The sequence below is a fragment of the Pelodiscus sinensis genome, chromosome 11 (genome assembly GCF_052426305.1).
Source record: "Pelodiscus sinensis isolate ZL-2025 chromosome 11, ASM5242630v1, whole genome shotgun sequence".
In the NCBI taxonomy this organism is placed as follows: Eukaryota; Metazoa; Chordata; order Testudines; family Trionychidae; genus Pelodiscus; species Pelodiscus sinensis.
This window is the reverse complement of record NC_143062.1, coordinates 23449164-23468696: the sequence shown is the minus strand read 5'-3', so window position 1 is coordinate 23468696 and position 19533 is coordinate 23449164. Positions and strand designations below refer to the sequence as shown.

At 41.8% G+C, this 19533-nt stretch overlaps 1 protein-coding gene across 8 annotated transcripts in view; it reads left to right on the top strand.

Annotated features, from left to right (window-relative positions):
• The window catches only part of ERC2 (ELKS/RAB6-interacting/CAST family member 2), a 1139467-nt gene that overhangs the window by 816372 nt on the left and 303562 nt on the right, over positions 1-19533 (top strand). For 6 of the 8 annotated variants that reach the window (XR_016350432.1, XM_075938890.2, XM_089781199.1 and 3 more), the window contains 2 exons: positions 17371-17518; positions 18657-18776. Coding sequence is in view for 7 of the 8 variants with exons in the window: in XM_075938890.2 (XP_075795005.2) it covers positions 17371-17518; positions 18657-18776 (268 nt within the window). In the remaining variant the exon portion in view is untranslated. The remainder of the gene's footprint in view (positions 1-17370; positions 17519-18656; positions 18777-19533) is intronic. The other 2 variants (XM_075938891.2, XM_089781200.1) reach the window with 1 other exon arrangement.

The window sequence follows — 19533 nt, the reverse complement described above, 5'->3', positions numbered from 1 at the left end:
CTGAGGAAGGGGGAAGCCTCACTGGCCCAATGCCATAGCCTCCCCTGATAGCACTTTTGGGGCAAGGCAATGCAGCCCTGGCCACTACCACAGGAGGCACAGCCCATTCTCCTCTTCCCCTGCACTGCTGGGCCACTGGTCTGTGCAGCCCCCCCCCCCTTTCCTGCCCCCTGCACAGGGCCTGGGATACGCCAACAGGAGTCCTATGTGGCCCTCCTGCTCCCAGGTTGGGCTTGGGGAGTGCTGACTTGAGGCCTGTGTGGCTTCCACCCACTCTCTGGCTGCCCCATGTTGGCCCTGCATGTCCCTCCTCCCCTGCCCCCCAGGCCAGATCTGGGCAATGTCGGGTAAATCTTCTAGTGTCCATATAGTTGAATAATGTTGGACTTCTTTTCAGGGTATTATTCCAATATAACACATGTGGATCAAAACAAACTGTTTCCCAGTTTTTTCAGATTCTAGCCTGCCTTGACTTTGACATTGGAAGTTTTAGATTAAATCTCAGGAAAAACTTCCTAACTGTAAAAACAATAGTACAATTAATCAGTCTGCCTAGGGAGCTCATGGAAGCTCCTTTCTGGGGGTTTCAAAAGGAGGCTGAGTAGCCACCTGGCTTGGGTGTTCTAGACACAATATATCCTTCATATTGGGCAGGGGTTAGATTAGATGACCCTTGTGGTTCCTTTTAAATCTTTGGTTCTATGATTCCATGATTGGTTTGCTTGTCTTGTCCCATGTTATAGTCTTTCATTGCATCACTGTCAAGTAGTGATAAATGTCCATGTATTTGCCTCTCAGTATCTTTAGTGTTGGAAGGAAGGTTGGGTCCAACGCTCCTGCATTAACATATTCCCAACTAACCTCCATGGAACCCTCAAAGTTGTGAGGTTCCCTGGATACCCCTTGAAGGGTAATCCTGTGAATTAACATTTCCTATCTGAGGGGGTCTGAATTTTTCTCCCACATGCCTCTTGTATTAATGAGCCCATTCTTTGAGCTTCTAGTTATTAATTTATCCAAAAGCTGGCCATTTATGGTGACTAGGCCCACCTGTGCCAGGCTCCCCTGTGAAGTAAGCCCCCGGGCTCTGAAACAAGTGTAAAAAAGTAACATCTGGGGGTATGTCTACACTATCCCGCTAGTTCGAACTAGCGGGGTAATGTATGCATACCGAACTTGCTAATGAAGCCCGGGATTTGAATTTCCCGGGCTTCATTAGCATAAAGCCAGCGCCGCCATTTTTAAAAGCCGGCTAGTGCGAACCCCGTGCCGCGCGGCTACACGCGGCACGGGCTAGATAGTTCGAACTACGTAGCCATTCCTACGTAGTGGAACGAGGAGTACAGATAGTTCGGAATGGCTACGTAGTTCGAACTATCTAGCCCGTGCCGCGTGTAGCCGCGCGGCACGGGGTTCGCATTAGCTGGCTTTTAAAAATGGCGGCGCCGGCTTTATGCTAATGAAGCCCGGGAAATTCAAATCACGGGCTTCATTAGCAAGTTCGGTATGCATACATTACCCCGCTAGTTCGAACTAGCGGGGTAGTGTAGACATACCCTGAGTGATGTGTCAATTACCCTGTCCCTAAACTGCTGCCTAATTGCAGCACTGTGCTCTCCCAGACCTTACCCATTAACTTCTCTCCCCTGAAATGCCCTGCCCTTCAACCACCCCTTGGTGATGCTCTACAAGATTGCCATTCCTGTGTTGTTGGTCTTAGAGAGAGTTCATCCTCTTGGTCTGACTTTTCTTGTCCTGTAGCACCCTGTTACTCTTGAATTGATGCCAAAATAACTTCTTATACAACAGCATGCATCACTTCAATCAGTTTTTGGCTTCCTCCCAAACCTTAATGCTTGTTGCCCTACCCTGGAAGCATTTGCTACTAAGTGATCCCTGCTTTTCTACATTTGTGTTTCCCATCCTGCCCCATTATAACTTTCAAGGGCAGCCCATGTTCCCTGTGCGGACCGAGTTCTCTGTGCCCTTTCCCAGCTCTGTTTCCCTTGCATAGATTAAATCCTTCTCTTGCATAGGAGGTAAGGATTCACTCTATACTGCCATGATAATAAAGAAGTCCAGAGGTGGGGGATTCCTTCCTTTAGCTGGACTGCATCTGTTAGAAGGGGAGTATCTTCCCACCTCATCCCCAGACTTACAACATAGTTAGGGTGAGCAGGCATCCAGAACTTCTGGCAGGCTGCTTGCACATGGAGATGCTACTGCTAGTGGGAACCAGCAAATCCCTAGATAGACAGACAGATTGAGCTAGATAGATTCATGGAGATTAGGTCCATCAATGGCTATTAGCCAGGATCGGTAAGAATGCTGTCCCTCACCTCTGTTTCTGTGGGTGACAGGGGAGGGATCACCTGTTGTAATCCCTCCCTCTGGGGCATCTGGTATTGGGCACTGTTGGCAGACAGGATACTGGGCTAGATGGATGTTTGGTGTGACCCAGTATGGCCGTTCTTATGTCCTGTTATTCCTCCTGCCAGGCCAATTCCAGGATTGCCTATGGTATAAATACGCCAGCCGTCCACACAGAATGGGTAGTGCAGTGACTTCCCTGACTTACCCCAGCTGATTTCTCCCCTTCCTGTCCTTCTCTGTAAAGATTTCCCCCAATGGTCCACCTGCTGTAGGAGAACCCTTGAAAGGGCAAGTATTTTCTTCCATGTAGAGGGACATAGATCCCCCTCATGGAAAGTAGCAGTGAGCACATTCTTCCTTAGCCTCTGTTTACATGAGGGTACATGGCCAATATAATTTGAAAAGTGCATTCTGGTAAACTTATCTGTTCAAACAGAGTCTTCTCTCTGGCCATTGCTTATTAGTATGTCATGAGGTTTGATGCACATGTTTTATCTCAAATAAACCTGGGTTTCTTTTTATTATTTCAGAGTGAAGCTAATTATTCTGTTGATGGTCCTCTTAAAAGTTTAGCCTGCCAATCTTTGAGGTTTACTAGTGTTGAAATTCCTACTCTTGAAAGTGCTTTTGCTACTGGGAGTCAGCAAATCCCTGTTATTGGGATGAGGAGGGAAATACTCATGTAAATGCATCAAAAATATGCACCATACTTTCATTTAAATGTACTGTGCAAAGAAAACCCTGAGAAGTCATCAAGTGTATTATTGTTTGTTTGCCCAAAGGATCATATTCGTAGATCCAATATCAAAATGCTGTAGAAAGCTTGGATGTAAGCCCCACTTTCTCATGAGAGCATTACTTTTGGGTTGTACTGAACATTGAGAATTTGGTATATTTGGTCAATTGTAAAAATAAAAATGAAATAAAAATTAAACAAAAAGTTAAGGTTAAGATATTTATTTTATAAGAAATATTTCAAGTGCTATAAAATTTCAATAAAGCAAACAAAACAATAGTAATTTTTTTCCAAAAGCACATTATCATTTTGATAGTTTAAAAAACTGGCTGAAAATTATACTCTTGGGATCAAACCATTCACCCTGCAAACTACTTTTATCTTTGTCCATGATAAACACCAGGAGCGATGTTGAAAGACAAGTAGTTTGACAGTGACAGATTACCTATAGTTTTGTTTTCCTGTTTATCTTAGATAGACTTTGTGCAGTGCTGTGTCCCACTGTAAGACAAACCGCTGCATTCAAATGTCATTGGTCTTCTTATTCCCAAACATTCTTAATCCTCTGTGTTACACAGTTGTATGGCTTACTACAGGCAGAGGTATTTTAGACAAGAAAGCTTGTGTTGAAATGCAGAGCAACAGGACAAAATGGGCAAATAACGTATCTTAATTAAGAATCAGAATAACCAGAAATTATTATAATCTCTTAACATCTTTTTTACAGATTTATGTTGTGTTGTTTTTAATTATTCACTGAAATTGCTTTGTACCTGACCCTAACTTAACAAAGGTCACCATTAAGATGCCTCTAAATTCCTCACACAGCCTGAACATGAGTACTCCCACTCATGTGGGCACTTCTATCCATTTATACCACATGAAAATATGGCAGCTATTGAAAAGACACAATCTGTGATACTATGATGTAATTATTTTCATGGACAGATCTATCTCCTTCCCAGGAGATATGTGTTCCTAATCGGTCATTAATGAAACAAAATTGAAGTCAATAAGTAAAAATTGCATTGTGACGGGGACTCGGGGTGCTTTTCTAAGGCACACAGGGGAATTATGTGTCTAACCTTAATGGAAAGTCAGGGCAAGTTCACTGGGTACCCAGCTTTCATTTGTGCCTTTGAAATCGCACCTAAATTTGGAAGTTTTTCTTAATTATTTTTAAGACAAAAGATCAATTTGCATATTTAGGCTGCTGGAAAAAATATTCAGTGGTGCTAACATAAAAAAATGTAGATATTAAACAGGGAGAGAGGATATAGTGGGAAATGAGGGAGAAAAATTGCTCTGAGAGAAATGTGGGTGGCAAGGTAAAGATGGGAAGAGAACTATGTTTTGATGAACATCTCTCCTCCATTTCTTGCACTCTGACCTTGGCTTCTGTGTGCTTCTCTGCACAGCCCTGTCATGCTTTGAATTCCTGTTCATAACCTCAAGTTCACGCCACTCTCCTTCACATCTCCATGTCCTCTCTACATGGGCACTCAGATTCCTCTCAGCATGTCATGGTGGGCAAAAGGATATGAACTGGCTGGGGTGGAAGGTTCAGGAATCACCCAGCTGTGAAGGAAAGAGGATGATGTGGAGGAGAGTGATTAGATGGGTGGGACTGGGGGCATATGGATATAACCAGAAGAACCCAGAACTATGATGCCAAGCTGTTGGTGCTTCAAAGACTCAGTGCTGTTCAGAGCCCTTGATGCACTCATGGCTTGGCACAGAACTGTTAATCTCCCACAGCATTGCTATTTCATATGTTGTTGGTTTTTTTCTTCAAAAAATAGCTTATACAGGCAGTCCCCGGGTTACGTACAAGATAGGGACTGTAGGTTTGTTCTTAAGTTGAATTTGTATGTAAGTCGGAACTGGTACATATTGTAGGGGAAACTCTAACCAAACATTTCTCCAGAGTTCAGTTTTATTCTCCCACACCTCACTTCCCTCAGTCCTTTATTCTCAAGCTGAGGTGTCTGCTGAGAAAAGCCGCTCCACGTCTCCCTGGTCTGCTGGGGGGAAGCAGCTAGTGCGGGGTTACCTCACCCCGTTTGTAAGTAGGGATCCGATGTAAGTCGGATCCATGTAACCCGGGGACTGCCTGTACTAATGAGAGTTGTTGTTTGAAAACAGTTTCAAAATAATTTAGCTTTTAAATTGAATACTTGTAAATGATTACATATGATAGTATGTAATCTGTAGGCACCAAATTCTGCTTTTATATCCAAAAATACAATTTCAAAGTAATTCCACTGAAGTTAATAGAGATGGGATTTACACCACTGTAACCGAATGTGGAATTGGACCAGTGGCTAATTGCATGTACAGATTTTAAATTGATGCAGGCAATCAATGTATTTTCTTTTTAAAGAAAATATTTCAAAATACAGATAATGTTCCATTGTTTATTTTCTAAAGATGCATGTGCATCCATAATGGATTAACAACATGTTTTAAGATACGGTGTTTTTTTCTTTAGAGGTGACAGAGAGAAGCTGTTTCAAACAGGATCTCTCATCACTGTCTATCTCAAGCCACCTCCTACTGAACTTAAGGTTGAATACTCAGGGTCATAAGGGAAAGAAAACAATAATTAGAGCGAAAAAGTTGATTGAGCTGTTGTTTTTCTCCCTTGGTATGATTAGCATGTGAGAAATGGGATGTGTTCTCTGTACATAGCATTGGTTCAAACATTTCTGGCTTGAATTATTTTAATGGCTACATTTTAAATAGCATTTTTTTAGATTTTATGCAGAATGGCTTTAAAGTAAACAATATTGTAAAAGTTCTTGTTAGAAAATCTTGTTTCTGTACATCTTAATGTTGATATTTTATGATGTCATTGTACTCTCTGTCTGCAGCAACCACCTCTAAAAACTGTCATGGGTTCTGTTATTATAGCTCAGAAAATTATTGATGGACTAACATAATTGGAGAGTAGAAAATAGATGTATTTACAAACTTCCCTTTTAAATAGCCTGTGAAAAGTGGCAATACAATCTATTATGGTTGCAGATTTCTTTGAGACTCTTTATGAAAGTTAACTGCAAGGCAGCACTCAAAAGAGAGCATTTATCTTAGTGGTCATCCTTCAATGTTTTAGTCTACTGAGAATTTTTTCAGGGTGGTTAAAACCATTTTTTGTGTTTTATTAGCTGTATCTTGAATACCTCCTACAAGTTGAATGACAGTTTAGGGTTATTAAATCTGTTCTTAGTACATTCTTTTATCCATTGTTAATCTTGACTAAATGTATGTTAGTGAACAATCCTTTTTTCTCAGTTGTTGCCCATATTTGTTAAAGAAATTATTCCGTTTGACATTTGTTTAGGCTGCAGTTTGATAAATACTGTGTACAATATACTTTTCTAGTTTGGCATTCAGCAGACTATTTCATGGATTTATTTCTCTTTGCATTATCTTATCTTTCTTTCTAGCATTCTTGGGCTTCCTTTTTACATTCAGTAATTTTTTTCAGTTCAAGACAGCCTGTTTTTTCAGTCCAAGACAGCACATAAGTAGTTCTGTGTGTGTTGCTGAACTGGATCCTTGTTTGTTAGTTCTAGAAATGGCACAAGAACTTGCTCCTGGAGACATCAAATTAAGGGCTAGATTGTGCAGTCCTCACTCACATTTAGTAGTAACTTTCTCAACAAAAAGTCCCAGTAAAATTAGTAGGACAGCTTGCAAAATAGATCATATGTTAGTAAGAATGGCAGAATCAGGGCTAAATGAACTGGAAATAATCAGATATTTTCACAAGATAACATAAAATTCATTACCCGATTTTGCTATTAAGGTAATTAATTAAGGATCTGTCATTTAAAAAGGGCATGGGAGTGCTGTATATAAGAGAGTTAAACACTCTATTAACCAAAATTGTGGGTCTAATGGACTATCATCACACACTCCATATATTACTATTAGTACTATTAATATGTAGTTTCTGTACAGGTTGAGATAAAGCCAACTGTCCCTCATCCAGCAATAATACCTGTCTGAAGATGGTTTTAAAATAGAGGTAAACAGATTAGCATTGGGTATTAATGTTTTGAAATGATAATTTTACAGAAGTGGAAGAATGTCATCACACACACTCCCATGAGGTTCACCATTTGGATCCAACATTATTTTGAAAACATCAGAAATCAGTTGCATTCTTATAAACCTGTTATAAACTGCTTTTGTGTGAATAGGAAAATAAGGTGATATATTAATGTAAAATGTTATGAATATTAATAAAGTTAACAAATATGCTTAATTGCTGATGTTAAACCTTTAAGTAATATTTAAGTAATCATATACTGTTTATGATTTCTCTCTATAGCCCAATATGCATATTGTCTGAATGTAGTTTATGATTATATACAGAAATATTTGACTGGAGTGGATGTATTGCCAAATGCTAATATAAGCTTTTACTTAAGAAAAGACTTCAAACATGAAAGGGAGCAATGCCATTTTTCTGTGCATGTTGGATAAGTGTCAGGATAAATTAATCATTTTATAAAATATCTTTTAATTAATAATCATTCATATTCAAGTTGAGTAGAAAATAGTAGTTAGATATATATATTGTTGAATTTCAATAGGGAAACAACACATCTCAGAAGCTTTACAGGTGCAAACATGTAGTGTCTGAATATATCTGAACTTTTTTGATCTGTAAAGAAAGAGTGGAAACAAGGCTGATGCACGAGATTCCAGAATTTCTGATGCGAACTATGCTGTGGAAGTAAAACAAAATTTGCAGTGCTCATAGTATTCTGGCACTTCGCTTTCTGATCCAAGTTGAAACCAAAGTACAGAGGTGTCCAAAAATTAAAAGTAATTTTTGAACCTCAAAATATTTAGTTTTTTTCTAAAGGTTTAACTTGTTTTTTTGTATCCAAGTCAGTTCATCCATTGCCAATAGAATTTTTAATCCATTATATAAAAAACAGGTTGTACAATTTTTTCATGTATTATGCCTTTTGTGTAAAATCCATTTTATTGTCATTTTAATTATTGATAAATTTCTCTGGGTGGAGCACTATATACTGCCTTTTCTGAGGAATTAACTTTATGCTCTAGTAAGTCATTCTCCTCTCTAAATACAATTACTTTAATTTGCATAAAAACTTGCCTGTCCTCAGGACTCACCTTGTTCTTAAATGGGGTCCAAAATGTTTCAAATAGCTTGTGAATACCTGCTGAAAAATTAACTGTAGCTGCACAGATGGGAAATTAGCTTTAGGCAAGTAAACTACCTACTTCTTCGAAGGGCCTGATTCTGCAATCCTTACAGTGAGTAGTATCTACTCAAATAAATAGTGTCTAAAGACACTGGCTTCAGTGTGTCTACTTACTTGAATAAGTACTTTTCAGCGTGAGTAAAAGTTGCACAATTAGTTCTTTAAGTTTTGTTTTCTATATTATAGTTTAAGAAGGCAGCCCTCCACAAAACCTCTCAAATTAACAAATAACTGTCCCCGGTGTCCTAAAGTTCTTATTGTTCAATCAGTTGAGTGAATCTGTCAGGCAAGTGCAATAATGAAGACACTGTTGCATTCTCTGTCTTTTTATCCAGTTGGCTGGCATTGAGCTGATCAGTTGCAAGATTCCATAGGACTTTGCAGTCACCTATCAAGGAGAGTGTGCGGGCTGAGACCTCAGCCTCTGCTGAGAATAAGACCATCTCCCCTTGCAGCCATTATGTAATGCACAGCCATATTCTGGTAGTTATAGATTTATTATTCAGCAGTATTTTTGTCTAGGAGTCCTCTGCATTTTGGCTATTTTTTTTTTTTGGCAGAATGGCAGGAATAAATTCCATCTTTCATAGATAAAAGGGATTCAAATAATAGAGAATAGTTAGAAAATGCTGATAAATTTAGGGATTATTTTGTTAATTAAGAGATTTTTCTAATCTGACCATGTAAAGTTGGATCAATTTTTTCTTCATGTTAGAAATATTACTCCAATACTTATGTAATAGATTAGTTTGGGTGTGGAGGGACAAGCTGCTCTTAGCAAAAAGGATTGCTCTCTGTAAACATTAATGCCGGAGAATGCTTTTAAATGCACTGCTCTAATAATTTATTTTAAAATGTATTTTATTACCATTGTTTATTAAACACCAAGGAGACATTTTGGCTGCAATAAGTGATAACATCTCTATAGAACTGTATTTTGATACTTGCTACTTTTGCTGACTTGGGACGTAATTAAGAATGATAAATGATTATAATGCTTTTAAGTTTGGGAGCAGGATAGTGTATCAGACTTCATGTGGTACTCAATGCCATTCAAGCCCTACTCTTCATATTATATGTTTGGAAGACATACATTTTAGGCCTCAATTCCTAGTAATTCAAGGGCAAGTATGGTATATTTCTGACTTAGAAGATTTATATATGGAGTTTCCCATCCTTTTAGGTCACTGAATCAAATTTAGCATATGTTGGTTAATGAGAAAGTTGTTACCATCTAATGGCTGTTTGGTAGGGAATATGATATAAGTTGCAGAGTAATTGCTTGATCCATGTCTGTAAAATCCACTAGCTACAGTAGCAATAGTTACCATCTTTATTGACACTTTCAGCAGAGGAGGTTTCAGGCCCTTGGGCAAGGCAGGTACTCCATAAAAGAAGACATACTATAATGGATAAATGGATTAGAGAAGGACTTAAAGAGAGGTGATTGGTAACTGAGTGAGCTGGGGATAGTTAGGGACTCCTATGATTGCTATGGCATGGAGCCAGCTCCCCATCATTACAACTGGGGTGCTTGGTAAAGTTCCAACGATGGATTTGCTGGAGGGATCTGAATGGAAATGAGGAGGAGGGTTGCTTGAAGCCCCCAGGAATTCTAAAGTTCTGACAATGGATCTGCTAGAGGGACTTGGGTAGAAAAGAATGGGAGGAAACTAGTAAAGGCACTTTCCCCTATCCCCAATATATATTTTATATTTTTGTTAGTCTCCAAGGGTATGTCTACACTAACCCCCTAATTCGAACTAGGGAGGCTAATGTAGGCATTCGAAGTTGCAAATCAAGCCCAGGATTTGAATATCACACGCTTGATTTGCATCTTCCTGGCCGGTTGCTATTTTTGAAATTTATAAGTGTGGACTAACTGCCCTCATCTACATGCGGCAGGTACCCGGTAGTTCGAAATAAAGCCCTAAATTGAACTACTTGTTATTCCTCCTGCAAGGAGGTTTAACATGTAGTTCGATTTAGGGGCTTTAATGCAAAGTACTCGATCCCTGTCGCTAAAAAGTGGCATGGGTCACTAAAAAGATGAAGAAGGCTTCTAAGGCTACGTCTAAACTGCAAGCCTCTTTCGAAAGAGGCTTTTTTGAAAGATACTTTCAAAAAAGCCTCTTTTGAAAAAGAGCATCTAGACTACAATCAGTACTTTTGAAAAAGCAAGCCGCTTTTTTGAAAGAGAGCACCAAAGCAGTCTGGATGCTCTCTTTCAAAAAAGCACAATTTACATTACATAGCGCCTTTTTTTGAAAGAGCACTTTTGAAAAAAGGTGTTCTTCCTTGTAAAACGAGGTTTTCTGTGGTCGAAAAAACTGCTGCATTCTTCCGATTTACTTTTGAAAGAATGTGGCAGCAGTCTAGACGCAGGTAAAATTTTTCAAAAAGCCACTTTTTTCGAAAAATCCCTGTAGTCTAGACACACCCTAAGTGTCCTTATATGCACCTTTATAAAGTCTGTCAGAGTCTGGCTCTAAGCTTGTTTTAACCTCAAGGATAATGATAATGTATTGTTTTCTTGCTTGTTAATTTAAGAAGTCAGAAGAGACTAATCAAATGTTATTTTTTACATAAGAACATAAGAATGGCCGTACTAGGTCAGCCAGAGGTTCATCTAGCCCAGTAGCCTGTCTGCCAACAGTGGCCAAGTGCCCCAGAGAGGGTGGACCAAAGACAATGATCAAGCGATTTGTCTCATGCCATCCATCTCCAGCCTCTGACAAACAGAGGCCAGGGACACCAATTCTATCCCTTGGCTAATAGCCTTTTATGGATCTAACCTCCATGAAATTATCTAGCTTCTCTTTAAACTCTGTTATAGTCCTAGCCTTCACAGCCTCCTCTGGCAAGGAGTTCCACAAGTTGACTATGCGCTGTGTGAAGAAGAACTTTCTTTTATTAGTTTTAAACCTGCTACCCATTAATTTCATTTGGTGTCCTCTAGTTCTTCTATTATGGGAACTAATAAATAACTTTTCTTTATTCACCCTCTCCACGCTACTCATAATTTTATATGCCTCTATAATATCCTCCCTCAGGGTATGTCTACACTACCCCGCTAGTTCGAACTAGCGGGGTAATGTAGGCATACCGCACTTGCAAATGAAGCCCGGGATTTGAATTTCCCGGGCTTCATTTGCATAAGCGGGGCACCGCCATTTTTAAAACCCCGCTCGTTCGAACCCCGTGCAGCGCGGCTACACGGGGCACGAACTAGGTAGTTCGAACTAGGGTTCCTAGTTCGAACTACCGTTACTCCTCGTGGAATGAGGAGTAACGGTAGTTCGAACTAGGAAGCCTAGTTCGTGCCCCGTGTAGCCGCGCTGCACGGGGTTCGAACGAGCGGGGTTTTAAAAATGGCGGTGCCCCGCTTATGCAAATGAAGCCCGGGAAATTCAAATCCCGGGCTTCATTTACAAGTGCGGTATGCCTACATTACCCTCCTAGTTCGAACTAGAAGGGTAGTGTAGACATACCCTCAGTCTCCTCTTTTCCAAACTGAAAAGTCCCAGTCGCTTTAGCCTCTCTTCATACGGGACCCGTTCGAAACCCCTAATCATTTTAGTTGCCCTTTCCTGAACCCTTTCCAAGGCCAAAATATCTTTTTTTGAGGTGAGGAGACCACATCTGTACACATTATTCAAGATGTGGGCATACCATAGTTTTATACGGGGTGTGGCGAGGTGGTTCACCGCCACCCCCTCGCCTCTCTCTCTCTCTGTCCTTCTAACCCAGCGGTGGGCTCCTGGGTCGCTGGCTTACAGTCCTCCCAAGCAATTGCTCCCGGGCTTCACTCACAGGTCGCCGTGGCCTCAATGTCTCTACTCAGGCTCGGCCCACTCTGGTCCCTGGACACAGTGGCCGTGGCTCCCTGCTCCCTGCAAGCTCTCCCCGGCCGTTGGGACTGGTCCTCCCGCTCCCGGTTGGATCCCGCGTGCTCTGCGGCTCCACCTGGAGCCCTCCGGCTGCTGCTCCTCTGGGGCCACCTGTAAAGGAGGGGAGAACACTGCCAGTGCCTGCTCCCGCCCAGCTCTCCCCCGTTCTGCCTGTGCTGCCGCCCTTTTGAACCGGCAGGCTGTGGCTGCCCTCCCCTGTGGCATGCACGCCACCCGGAGCTCTCGGGGTCCTAATGTTCTCCCTGGGCAGCATGCTAGCTGCCGTGGTTCTGCCCCCGGACGTGCGCCCTGCCCTCCCGGATTCCCCTGGTTGCTCTGCTGTGCACACGCTGAGTGCTCTGGCTGCCGAATGGCCGGCTCCCCTGGGGCACTCAGCTGCTTCCCCTTTGCGTGCCTCCGTCGGGCCGCGCCTGCGCATGCAGGGAACGCTTTCCCTGTCACATGAGGGCAGTAAGATATTCTGTGTCTTATTTTCTATCCCTTTCTTAATAATTCCTAACATCCTATTTGCCTTTTTGACCGCCGCTCCACACCCTGTGGAAGTTTTCCGAGAACTATCCACGATAACTCCAAGATCTCTTTCCTGATTATTTTTTCCAGTGTGCATTACTTTACACTTATCCACATTAAATTTCATTTGCCATTTTGTTTGGTGAGTCATTCAGTTTGGTGAGAACTTTTTGAAGTTCTTCACAGTCTGCTTCTGTCTTGACTATCTTAAACCGTTTAGTACCATCCGCAAACTGTACCACCGCACTGCTTACCCCTTTCTCCAGATCATTTATGAATAAGTTGAACAGTATTCGTCCCAGGACTGACCCTTGGAGGACACCACTGGAGGCCCTCTCCATTCTGAAAATGTACCATTTATTCCTACCCTTTGTTTCCTGTCTTTTAACCAGTTCTCAATCCATGAAAGGACCTTCCCTCTTATCCCATGACAATATAATTTACACAAGAGCCTTTGGTGAGGGACCTTGTAAAAGGCTTTCTGAAAATCTAAGTACACTATATCTACTGGATCCCCCTTGTCTGCATGTTTGTTAACCCTTTCAAAGAACTCTAATAGATATATTTTGTAGGATATTTAGTCCAATCTGATTAACTACATTCTGGTTAACCAAAACTGCAGGTCAGATATAGTTGGAGTATATTCCCTCACCTTGTTTCTGTATCTCTATTCAAATCATGTATGATCTATCTACATTAGGAAATGATTTTGAATTCACTAAATTTGAATTCTGAACTCAAATTTACAAATTCAAACTTCCGTGTCCTCACTATGGGGAAGTAACACAATAAATCCAAAATAGCACGTCCATTTTTAATGGAGCCTACCTCAGACTTAGAGCCTCAGGAAGTACTCTGGGGTGCACACCAGGAGTGTCTGCTTGGTCTGGCAAACAGTGATGGGTGCTTACAGGGGCTCCTCTCCACACCCACTTCTCACAAGGCACTCCTTCCCCACAGAAGAGGGACACAGTGGGCACATGCCTTGTTGTGCTGTAGTTGCCCATGCAGATGTCACAGCTCTGCAACCGTAGACCCAGAGCTGCTGCAAAGCAGTGCCATGTTCATGGCTCTCATGTTGCGCCTCATGGAGCTGTACATTGAGAGTGCCCATATGTTGCTCCAGCAGGAACAGGAGGAGGACAAGGAGCACAAACCACAGTAAGGCCTTCAGGCCCTTCCCAGCTAAGTCCTAGCACTCCTGCTACAGTGTGTGCCTCTCGTTCCCTGGACACAGTAGAACGCCACCTCTGGTGGAGGAGATGAGTTCGGACTGGTGGAACTGTGTCATCATGCAGGGATGGAATGATCAGCAGTGGCTGCAGAACTTCTGCATGTGCAATGCCACCTTCCTTGAATTCTGCAAGTGGCTTGCCCCTGCCCTTAGGCAATAGGACACCCAACTGAGACCCACCATTACTGTGCAGAAGCACGTGGCCATTGCACTCTGGAAGTTTGCCATGACAGACAGCTACCATTCAGTCAGGAACCAATCAGTGTAGGGAAATCCACAGTTGGGGCCATGCTCATGCAAGTAACCAAGGCCATCAACCATATCTTGCTATGGAGGGTCATCACTCTGGCAATGTGGACAGCACACCCAACTGCGGGTGAGACCATAGACAGAACACACATTCCAATCCAGGCTCCCAACCACCTGGCCTTGGAGCACACCAACCATAAGGAGTACTTCTCCATGCTGCTGCAAGCACTCATGGATCACAAGGGGTGCTTCATTGACATGAATGTGGGATGGTTGGGAAAGGTACATGATGCCCCCCATCTTTTGGAACTTTGCCTCTTCAGAAAGATGCAAGTCATCACTTTTTTCCCCCACCAGACAATCAGAGTCAAAGAGGTGGACATGCCCATCGTGATCCTGGATGATGCAGCCTACCCCATGCTCCCCTGGCTCATGAAGTCCTACACGGGAAGCCTGAACCCCAGCAAGGCATTCAACAGAAAGCTTGAGCAGATGCAGAATGGTGGTGGAATGTGCATTCAGGCATTTAAAGGGGAGGTTCAGGATTCCTCACCCACCTGGATCTCAGCAAGTGCAGTTCCCTTCATGGTAGCATCCTGCTGTGTGCTCCACAACCTGTGTGAGAACAAGGGAGAAACATTACTGCCAGGGTGGGAAGCTGAGGCAGAACACCTGGCCAGGAAGTTCAAGCAACTGGACACCAGTGCCATCAGGAAAGCACAGTAAGGGGCTGTGCTCATCATAGAGGCCTTGAAGAACAGTTTTACACAAGGCCAGTTGTGAGACTCTTCCCCCATCGCTCAGCTCAAGGGGCCCCTACATTCCCTGTGTGTGTCTTTCAACTCCCACTCATCCCTTCTCCTGCTCTCCCTTCCCTGCAGAGCAAGCAATAAAGAGATCATTCTTGAAAAAGCAGGAGTCTTTATTCAGGGGACATACAAAAGGGAATAATGAGGGCAGGGAGTTCAGGGATGAGGCTGGGACTGGCATCAGCCTCCAGGTGACCTGGAGGCTACAGCTTCCCTATAGGGCCCCCCCCCATGTTCTGGGGCCCTGGCAGTCCCTGGGGACCCTTGCAGGGAAAGCCATCTGGTGGGCGGGGAGGTGGCTGGTCACCCACTCAAGGATGCCTCCACACACTTCATCACTGAGATGAGGGTGAAGAATGTAGTCTTGTGCTGGCACACAAGCTGTTCCAGGGTGGCCTTTCTCTCCTCCTAGTTAGCCCAGCGCTCCTCTCACTTGGTGGTCTGATCCAGGTGCGCTCTCTTTTGAGTCCCTGCACAAGGGACTGCAGGCAGACCATCTGCTCTCTCATGAGCTCGTCCCAGGTTCATTTCCACCTGTGGATCCCGCTCAGGCAGGTAGATGCAGTGGGAGATGGGAGGGTGGGTGCCCAGCTCGCAGCTGTCCTACCTGTGAAGAAAGGTTACAAGGACAGTTATCATAAGAGACAATTTGTATAAAGCCTAGCCCTAATCTCTGAGCCAACACTGAAGATCTCAGTTCAGACAATCGCAATATGTTTCGAGCATGGCCATATGTTTAAAGTGGGCACTTTCCAGCAGATACACAAATGTCCGAGGGGAGTATTTCAATACACGCAACCCAGAGACAAGCAGGCATGGGAAGGTGCTGGCCAGGCCAGGGGCTTGCAGGCGGGTAGAGGGGATGGTATGACTCAGTTTCCAATTGTGTCCCGCACATGCTAGGTTTGGCACTCACAGCCACCCACAGAGAGAGAACTTCTATCCCTGCCCACTGAAGTGGGGGAGAGAGGAGGAGAAGGTGTGTGTGAATGGCAGATGCCACTTGCCGGAGAGAATGCTAATGGTTTCCCCTTCTCCAACTCCTCCCAGCAGGTTCCCATGTAGGTCATCACCATTCTCAGCATCATCGTGCTTGATTGGAAGCAACTGCTGACTGAATGCAGGCATGACCCTGGGCAATTTGCTGCACAGGTGTGTGGTTCCATGGCCCCAGAATACTTACTGGCGGCTTAGCATGGGAAGGTGTCCTACCACGGAGGCTGGAGTAAGGCAGGCTTCTCCAGGAACTTTGTGAGAAGGATTGATGGGTTCCTGTATGAGAGGGTCATGGAGCTGAGTGTTCCAGACTGGTGCTTTATCTGCAGACACGTGAACAAGCTGTTCTGTGACTCCCATGCTGAATAGGCCGGGAGAGGAGTGTACACATCCTTGCAGCTTATGTATTTCTGAAGGAAAACACAGGCCATTACATATTCTATTCTAAAAGCTTATATATATATATATATTGTGTTTTTTTCAACTGAAATATCATTTTGTTCCTTTCATTGCACGTTATGCAAATCTAATACATTCTTATTATTATTTAAGAAATTAAGGGAAAGATGGCTACCCTGGCTTCAAGAATGCTTAGGAATGTAAGGGAGAGTAAGACCCTTTTACATCCCTGCATGAGTCCCTTCATCTCCACTGTGGGATTATTGTAATGAATGCCATGGTTGACAAATGCTAATGGCTCCAAAACATAGATAAAGAGGAAGGGGAAGTGAGCGAAAGAGAGAGAATAACCATGAGGTTCATGTTTCATCATTTTCCCTTTTTGTCAGAAAGTACTCTTATATTATGGCAATCACTGATAACTTGAAAACAGAGCCTGTTGACTAAATGAGAGGAAGGTCCAGAGAATTGTCACCTGTGTGGTAAAACCTCTGAAAGACAGAGACAAATAACTGATTGGAAAAATATATGTAATTTGTAGCATTAAGTCTTTCTTGTTAGATATTTCTAATGTGGACTTACTTAGATTAAGCAAAATGTATTTTAAAAGTGTATGTCCAATACTGGTTCCAGCATGACAGAATTTTAAAAAACTGCTAAAAATTGCATTATATAATGTAATACATGTATTCAGCTAAATTTCAAATGAAATACATGGATAAAACAAGAACCTGATATATTAATTGGTTGGAACATAGCCTTTTCATGATTTTATAACACCTGCCACAATTTACAACTGGATGACTATTCAAAGTGTAAATGATTTTTCAACGATTACTGACAAGAAATATTCCTCAGTGTTTTCTGATGTATTTAAATGAGAAACAATTTTTTTTTATTTTATCAGACAGGAAGCACTGCTTGCTGCAATCAGTGAAAAAGATGCAAACATTGCCTTGCTTGAATTGTCTGCTTCAAAGAAGAAGAAGACACAAGAGGAAGTAATGGCTCTTAAGCGAGAGAAAGACAGATTAGTGCATCAGTTAAAACAGCAGGTGGGAAAACATTCATTTTACTCTTATTCTGTGGGCAGCAGCTTTGTGAGATTTTCATTGTTTTATTCTAACCCCATATTGAAAGTCTTCAAGCCAAGTCTGCATTATACTGCAAGGTGGGTAAAAATAATGTAAGTTTTATCATACTATTACTTAATTGTTGACTTTTAGTACTTTGACACGCATGTTTGCTTGGCTCATGGTATTTTCTGTTTCCCCTCTTCCATGATAGTTGCCACCTTTCTCATGACAAATGACATCAAAGAGCAGATGCATCTCTTCAAACCTGCTTCGTTATGTGTACATTTGTAGTAAATAGTTACTTTGTTTAGAAGGTTCCATGTTTTCTGAGAGGTTATCTGGAAATCATAATTGTGATTAAAATAAATCCCCAAATTAATAAAACACTTTTATCTTTGTTGTTACAAATACATTCTAGCAAATGAGTGCTTAGTAATAATCTCTAGAAATAAGTTTTGCTGCATAAAAATTTCTGTGAATGCCATTTTATTTTCTACCTTATAAATGAAGAAAATCACCATAGTAAGCAGCATACAGTAAACATGGACATCTCCACTGACTAATTTCAATGTGAACATGCATTGTACACTGACTACTCTCTGATTTAGTAATGGCACTTCTAGGTACTGCAGGCTCAATAGCAAACAAGTGAGGGAAGGATGCTCAGATAACCTGAATAGGAACTATCTGTGTTGTGTGTCATATGGGTATGTCATCAAACACCTTCTCTCCTCTAATAATGCTGAGCAAAGAGATGAGAAGGATGTTTGCAGACTGTGACAGATAGATAGTGTTGTATTTGGAGTTTTCCTTTGTTTGGTAGTGTCATCATTGAGTTTTGTGATTGTTACCTGAGAAACAGGAAAACATCACTAGCAAAATCATGCTAGACCCTTCAGCCTCTCAAATAATCAATCAGTAGTTCATTTCACTGGTGAGCATGCCATGTTAATATTGTAGTTAGCCAATGTTATGATTCTTTATTCTGAATCATACATTGCATACTGTAGGTTTTCATTCACTCAGCAACAGAAAATTAAGGAAAACCCTTGCTTCTTAGCCCAGTTCCCTATAGCTCTGACCTCATGCACCTAATCATTATAGCTTTTTCCCACAGGTCTGTAGAAATAGGAAACAGCCCCTGAGCATGAACATAACATCCATTTGTGATGCTGACTTCATCACAGACATTGCTGCCAAGTACCTGGGTTCCAGCCATGATGTACATATGTCTCAGGTCAGTCAGCTGTTTAGGAGAGATTTTAGCCATTACATATACCCAGTAGATACGTCAACATTTGTACGTTTTCATTCTTTTTACTTATTGATCCTAGGATTGTCCATGCTGTAGTGAAGCAGCATGGATTCATACAATGATAGGTTCTTTTTATTTTCTTTCTTTTATGTTTTTTTATTTGTATTTGTTAAATGATAGCAGATATTTCCTGTGACCACTTCAGATAATTCCCTTTTTATTTTCTCCATCATTTCTGACTGAAGAGTGAAACTATACAGCACCTTTTCTCTACAAAGTCCGTCATTTTTTAAATGCACTCTAGATAACTTTTCACAGATTAGTGTATATCTCTTAAACTGATTGCTGTGAAACTGTGCATAACATCCATACTCTTCAGCCTTAATGTAGCGATGGATAGAAATAAGAAGAAGGGAGTCATCAGAGTTGCATTTTGGATATTTTAGATTAGAAACTTAATCAAGTACCACTACTTTAGTAATAAAGAGTTTAATAAACATTAAACTGATGTCAAAATGTCCTCATTTTATTGTCCTAGACACCTCAAGAAGAAAAACAAGACATTGTGAATGTGGTTTAACCAGGCTTTAATTTTATTAAGTAAAATATTTGTGAATCCTCCGACAATAGCTTGTCCAGTGCAGGTCATCCTTTCTCCTGTAATATATGTGATCTGGGTAGGGCTGATACCTGTCCTCATTGCCACTCACCACCCTTCCCTTGTGCAAGAGTTAGTGGC